We start from the raw sequence: 7,754 nt of genomic DNA, 5'->3' as shown, positions 1-7,754 counted from the left end.
TACAAGTGGTTAAGTTGTTGTTTGATTTCGTATTTAAGTAAGTGCACTAATGGCATTTCAGTAAATGACATTGCATAGGCTATTTCCCATTAAATTTACAATTTACATGAAACCAGAGAGGAATGGAAGTTATTAGTAATTTACCCATTCAATAATGAAGAACCCGAGTGAGAAACGCGTTTTTTCTTTTCTTTGTTTTGGAGGTTGCATAACTTGCATTTTGGGTTTGGGTATTGGGACCACTTTACAAATTAAGGTTGACAAGCTAACAAAATTTTCGTCCAAAATGTCTAACAGTTTAATTCGATCACTCAGGTTTGATTGCACATTTCTCTCTCTCTCTCTCTGTATATATATATATATATACACACACACACACACATGTATATCCCTAAACTACATCTACATCCCATAATCCCTCCTTTTCTTTAACATTCTTCAAGTCATAATGGAAACTAATTGGAATACGGAGGCTCTAGAGTTCATTGAAGAGGTGACCAAAAATGCTGGTCAAGTCCAGAAGATGGTCTTGGCAGATATACTAAAACAGAATGCTGAAACTGAGTATCTACAACGATTCAATCTTGATGGTGCAACTGACACTAAGACATTTACATCCAAAGTTCCATGTATTACTTACGAGGATATTCGGCCTGAAATTCAGCGTATGGAAAACGGTGATCGTTCCGCCATCTTGACAGCTCTACCTGTTTCTGAATTTTTGCTCAGGTGAATTTTGTTACCTATATACACCATAGGTTCTTCAAGAATTTTTTTTTCACTGTTTGATATGCAAACCAGTTTCCTTAAAAGACTGCTAGTAAATAATTTTTTCATATTTGATTAGTTAAAGTTAAGCACCTTCTTGAATTTTTTTGTACTTAGCCACAAATTTTTAACTTTTTCAGCTCTGGGACGACGACATCAGGTAAAAGAAAACTGATCCCTATGCCCGAAGAAGAATGGAATCGTCGTCAGGTTCTATCAAGTCTTCAGATGCCAGTCATGAACACGTAAGACAAATTAATCCATTAAAGTCATGTATAGAAATGCCAGTCATGTATATATGTATGTATGCATGCATGTGTATATATATATATATATGTATGTATTTATTTATTCCTCCATAAGACAGCTATGTTCCAGATTTGAACAAGGGAAAAGGGCTGTATTTCTACTTTTCATGGCCAGAGACAAGGACCCCAGGAGGACATATGACACTAACAGCCCTTGCTAAATACTACAGAAGTGAACACTACAAGAACCAAAGACGTGATCCCTACACCCAATACACAAGCCCCTATGAAAGTGTCCTGTGCACAGATTATGTCCAAAGCATGTATGTCCAATTGCTGTGTGGGCTCTATCAACGCAAACAAATCAACCGGGTTGGTGCTTCTTTGGCTTCAGCACTACTCCGAGTCATTAAGTTTTTTGAACTCAATTGGCAAGATTTGGTTCATGACATTAGAGTTGGATCACTCAATCCCAAAATAACTTACGAGCCACTTCGAGAATGCATGGCTCGAATCATGAAATCCGATCCAGAACTTGCAGATTTTTTAACCAGTGAGTGCTCTGGAGAGAATTGGGAAGGAATTATTCAAAGAATTTGGCCTAATGCAAAGTATCTCGAAACTTTAATCACTGGTTCAATGATCCAATATGCTACCTCCCTCGATTATTATAGCGGCGGGCTACCCATTTCAACTGCCAAGTATGCATCCTCTGAGTGTTGCTTCGGAATTAACCTCAATCCCATATCCAAACCCGAAGACGTGTCATTTACTTTCATGCCAAACTTAGCCTATTTCGAATTTATACCGCAGGAACATCATTCTTCCAAGATGGATATCGGTAATAGTACTGTTACAACTCCTGACCTTATTGATCTTGTGGATGTAGAAGTTGGCAAGGACTATGAAGTCGTGATTACTACATATGCCGGATTGTACAGGTATCAAATGGGCGATATACTTAGAGTAACAGGATTTCACAATTCGGCACCAAAATTCAAGTTCTTGAGGAGGAAAGGTGTGCTATTGAGCATTGAAGGGGATAAAACAGATGAGGTTGAGTTACAAATGGCTATGGATAATGCATCCCAAATTCTCCAAGCATACAATGTAAGCTTGGTTGATTATACGAGTCATGCAAGTAAAAAGATAGCTCCAGGGCATTATGTTATATATTGGGAGTTGTCAGTTGGGGACTCGGACAAGAATGCACAGAGTGATGAGGTTATCAGCCGTTGCTGCCAAATAGTTGAGAACTCATTCAGCTTAATATACAAACAATATCGAGTGCACGGAGCAATTGCACCACTGGAAATTCGTCTGTTAAAGAATGGTACATTTCAGGATCTTGTGGAGCTTGCTGTCTCTAGAGGGGCTTCTATTGGTCAATATAAGGTGCCTAGATGTGTAGAAACTGGACCAGTCTTGGAGTTTCTTGATTCGAGAGTAGTTTCCAGTCATTTCAGCCCATGTCTGCCTTCTCTGGCTTCAGAAGAATCTGAAGAGTGACTCGTGGATATTAGAAAAAATATGTAGCATTTCTTATTGTTTCTTTACTGTCAAAGTGTACTATTTTGGAGCTATTAATCCTAATATCATGGGTGACCTTCCTAGTTACTAGATCAACCTGCTATAATAATTTCATAAACACCTAGAGAAGAGAATAATACTGGTGTCAACTCACTTTTCCTTGCTTAAAATTACAAGGAACCAAGTGCCTGAATTTGTTGTGTAGACTTGTCATGGCTTTTATTAACATCTCTTCTTGAAATGATTCTGCGTAGACATGATATTCTATTCACAAATTGTAAGGTGGGATTGAAATTCAAATCATGTACCTACAATTGAAGGATGTCTCTAATGTTCATTATAAGTTTAATGTGCTTATGATGTTAATATTCATTCCACTTTATTAATTTGACAATTTATCCTACGGCATGTGTGAGTTTTGTGTCATGTATACTATTCTTAACGGTTAAGCCTAAAGAGAAAACATTGGGTGCTGTCCATTGGTGATCAGACCTAAGTTTATTTTATGTCCAAAGTTTAGGTTCTAGGTTTGACTTTGCTAGCTTTTATTAGAAGACTACACCAGTCGGCCATTCTCTTTCAAAGTTAGTTGATTAAAAAAGATGATTAGACAGCCAGCGAAAGTTTCAAGAATCAGAATCACCTCTTACGATATTTGGTGCTAATTAAACTTCAGTTTTGATTCTCATAGCAAGAGTGGTTGAAAGTAGGGATTTTCTGAGTGTAAGTTTGTAATTCTTTCTCATAAAATAAAATGCTAAAATTTTTCCATACAACTTTTGCTAAAACTCAACAGAGGTCAGAGAATTTTCAATAAATGTTAAGCTAACGTATTAATTGCCACCAACTTGAATAAATTTTCTCTTTTGCTCCTTTGTTAGCTGACCAAGTCACGTTGTTATTATTTTTTCATTTTTGGTACAACATCCAAGCCAATTTCAAATTTGTTAAATAGGGGACGGGAAATAAATTATTTAAACCTTTTTCTACTAAAATTGTTTTAATCCTTAATTTACATTTTAGCTAAGTTAGGCCCTATTTGATAACTCAATTCAGCACTTGAATTGAATGGATTTAAATTTTAATATGTTTAGACACGTTTGATAATCAAAAATTGAAAATCCGAGTTAATTAAACGGTACTGAATTTCATAGGCAAAACTTGTTTCAAAAAATAAGCGATAAACTATTTATTTATTACTGAATCTAATATATACTTAAATGTATCTAATTTTATACTTAACAATTCAGTAATTTAATGGATTCAAACGTTAAATTTCAGTTTTCGAGTTTTAGTTTTATCAAACGCACATCTTGGAACTATCATTTTTAATTGATTTAGTCCTTTTAACCAAAATACATCAAAATTGAATTCTTTTTTACCAACAACAACCTTCAACTTATAAACTATCCTCATCACTTACTCAACGATTAAGTCTTTTATAATCAATAACTAATACAAAAGGAACAGAAGCACTGTGGCGCCCCAACCACCCCACCTCCCCTTGGGAAGGGGGTAGCAGAACACTTGTCTGGGTCTCGCCAAGACTCAATTTGCAAACTTAATAGAAGTAAATATTACTTCAAAGTTTCAACAAGGTAAACTCTTACAGCCTTAGAATAGCAAATACAAACCTTTACATGTACAAAAGTTGCCTACCCATAAGAAGTTAGATCAACTTAATACTCAAAATAGCTCCAGAAGCATTCAACTACCAAAAAATATCTACACAGCTCCAACTCCCAAGTAAACTCCTGCACTTCCGGCGTATACCTTACACAAAATTTTGCAGAAAACATTTCAAAAGGACAGTGAGCTAAAGGCTCAGTGAGGCCATGATGTGTGTGAGCATGGTTTCATAAATAATTTTCAAACTCAAAGATTAGTATTATTAAAAAAAAATAACTGTATGTATTCTCAATACTACTATGTGTAGTATTATGGTAAGTTTTTACAAAAAATGAACACCCATAATTCACATAGTACATATGAATAGACTAATCTACCAGAAGCGATACAATTCAGTTTTTGGCATGATAACGGTGTTATGCATCAATAGACAATAGTATCAAGAACAGTAACAAGGCGCAACCTCCTTATCACAACATGTGCGCTCTTGATCCCAAACACTCCACCGTATCGGTTTATATCAGTTTCAGTAAATGCGCGCATCAATCTCGGCACAAACATGTAGAAGCCCTTATGCACCTACATGTCGGGTTGCTTTGTCAAGATAGCCAAAACCAATCGACTAAGTCCATTACCAGCTCATAGCATTTTGACTAAACTTGACATGGGCCCTAGTAACAACAACAGTCAGCAATGGTACCATGTTTAACAATAATCACGGCGACCAGAGTATAAATCAATACAAATTTAAACACCAATTTAGTAACGAGTGAACCACATTCTAGATGCACAGAAATTTCATCACCAAAAACATGCATTTGGCAGTATAATAATAATATTTTATTTTTGAAAAACTGACTTTTTGGACACTCACACTTTAGTTGTTCCTTTTCTTTTCACAGTTATTCCTCTATGTTTGTTCAATTACAACTTGCCACAACATGAATCAGAGTTCAATTTCAAAAAAACAAGTCCTAAAACCCAAGTCAAGCTTAGATTCCTTAATTAGGATCAGAACCTACTGGAAAATAACAGAAACAAAGTATCATTAAACCATGAGCATCTCAACTACAAGTAGAGTTGATTTTCAGCTGACTTTAGAGCTGCACCAAATTCTTTATATCTAGAACTAGGGCCAAATATTTACACTCACAAGAAGCCCTAAAAATCTAGTTTATAACGCAACCAACGGTGGTCAACCCCAACTTTCCTACACCAAGTTATGGCCAATTTCCCAAGGCTGCTCAAGGATGACTGTAAAATCTGCTGCTATAGTACTCAAATAAACTAATACAACTCAAGCTATATTTGCCAAAAAACTGTAAAATTTGTACCTTTAGAAACTAGACTCAGGGCACTACAAATCTCCAGAGATGTCATTCTGCGATTCAGACCATAAGTGGGTCTAAATCCAGTCACAATTCAATACAGTTTCCTGGAATAACCTGTTCAGAGTTCCATTTTCAGCTAAGTTGTCGGATTTTCTGGCATTTATGGACAGAGAAGCAGAGCTAGATTTTTATACCTTTGGAAAGCTCTTTGAGTTTATTTCCAAACGCAATTGACGATTCTTAAATCTGACTTTTCTATACCAAGTTATAGCCAATTTTCCACAACTGGTCAAAGCTGACTGAAACCGCTGCGGCAACGGTTCTGAATGCTATGTCTTGTTCACGAATTTCATAGTTCTATTTCATTCAGAATTCCAAAATTTTCAATCAAAAACCCATATAAAAACACCTATGTGGGTAGTATACCAATTACTTGGCAAATTAGTGAAAATTTCTCATCTAATGTGGAACATCTCCTTACGGTCCAGAAGCCACCCGTTGCTCCATTCCAGGAATGATTTTCAGTTGGCTTTGGAGATAAACTGGGTTCAATATGTTGTTCCTTTAGAACTTGATATGCACGATCAACCTGCAAAACAAAAGTCAAAGGAAGAGAAATAAAGTAATTTTGGCTAGGTGAGGCGCGAACTAGGTCGCTCTCTTAAGACGATTCGCGCCCCTCTCGGAATTATGCCCTGTGTAGAAGGTTGATAGCACGTCGCCTCTAGGATACAACGGCCCAGCCTATGTTGTTGCTTCTACTAAATCTACACAATTTAGAGAAGCTAAAGCTCTTCTCAACACCTAACTAATGCCCAATAGAAGTGAGAGGAAGATAGTTTTGAAATAGCAAGAAAGGTGTATCAAACTTGGTTGATAGTGACCTCTATTTATAGGCTAAAATTTTAGGAGTATTAGAATACCACCATTAAATGGAATAAATGTGTCATATTTTTAGTTACAAAATTTGAAAAGGTCTAGGTCATTGTATAATAGTCAAAATTTAATAAATAAATTCTTAAAACCTAATCATTACATAGGTTACAAAAACAAGACATAAATCTCATAAGTTACATTTTTTAATGGTGATCTTATAACTGAAAACTCATTTCAAATTTTGTAACTTATTGCATTTGAATTCAAAATAATCATGTGAATAAATTCAAAATATTAATGATATTTTTATTAAAATATCCAACAATCCCCCACTTATTTTAATAAAAATAGTTTGGGCATATGGTGAGAACATCATGCCTTATGAAAGTGGCAATGCCTTTAAACTTTCACTTAGTGTTTCAGTTTTCCCGTATTAGAATCATAGTGGACTTAGCCTTTAAACTATGATTGCTTGAGGAAACGTAGAAAACTTAACACACATGATATTCTAGGTGTTCTTAAACGAGCTTTTCAAGCCAGTACATCATGGCCATGTACTTTACCCCAGTGTTCATGAGTGCTCTAGAGAATTAGCCCAAATTCTCATAAGGGCGGCCAAACCCTTACACTCATATAGGTGAGTCTATCAAGGATGTTTCTGTGACTAACACATCCCACCGATAAGGGCTATAGAACTCATTAAGAGATTAGTTCTCAACCTCTCATATTTGTCATAGAATTACATGCATAGCATCGTATGATTAGACTAAAAATTTGCATGTATCACAACAAGCGACTTTATGATTCGTTTGTCTCCAACCTAGTTCTTGGGATCTCCAGTCCCTAGGTGGTTGTATCCTCATAGGTAGCTTTTACTTTTTTGGGCTTTAATCCAATCTCTCTTGATGCTTTCCAGATCTTTTCTCTAGCCAGAGCTTTTGTAAGTTGATCGGCAAGATTATCACCCGATCTCACAAAATCAATGGTTAATGAACCATTATTTAAATATGATCTCACAGTACTGTGTTTTCTCCTTATAGATCTGGATTTTCCATTATAATATTTATTGTGAACTCTGCCAATAGCAGCGGTACTATCACAATGTATTAAAACAGGAGGTATCGGCTTATTCCACATTGGAATTTCAGATAGTAAATCATGTAACCAACCTGCTTCTTCACATGCAGAAGCAAGAGCAATTAACTCTGTTTCCATGGTGGACTTTGCGATTATATGTTGTGTTTTGGATCGCCAACAAATGGCTCCACCTCCCAATGTAAATAAACAACCAGTATTGGACAAAGAATCACTAGATTGTGAACTCCAATCTGCATCACTAAAACCTTCAAGTACAGCAGGATATTTTTTATAA

General features: G+C 35.9%; 1 protein-coding gene across 1 annotated transcript; it reads left to right on the top strand.

The window, feature by feature from the left end:
• Positions 1–448: 448 nt before the first annotated feature.
• On the top strand, positions 449–2,525 carry LOC113758234 (probable indole-3-acetic acid-amido synthetase GH3.1). The gene is made up of 3 exons (XM_027301183.1): positions 449–729; positions 909–1,013; positions 1,136–2,525. The coding sequence occupies exons 1-3, from the start codon at positions 449–451 to the stop codon at positions 2,523–2,525; spliced, it is 1,776 nt and encodes a 591-aa protein (XP_027156984.1).
• The last annotated feature ends 5,229 nt before the right edge of the window (positions 2,526–7,754 follow it).

This window comes from Coffea eugenioides, unplaced genomic scaffold, assembly GCF_003713205.1.
Source record: "Coffea eugenioides isolate CCC68of unplaced genomic scaffold, Ceug_1.0 ScVebR1_415;HRSCAF=1088, whole genome shotgun sequence".
Taxonomy (NCBI): Eukaryota; Viridiplantae; Streptophyta; class Magnoliopsida; order Gentianales; family Rubiaceae; genus Coffea; species Coffea eugenioides.
Note: the sequence above shows the minus strand (reverse complement) of the source record. Positions and strands in the feature narration are given on the sequence as shown.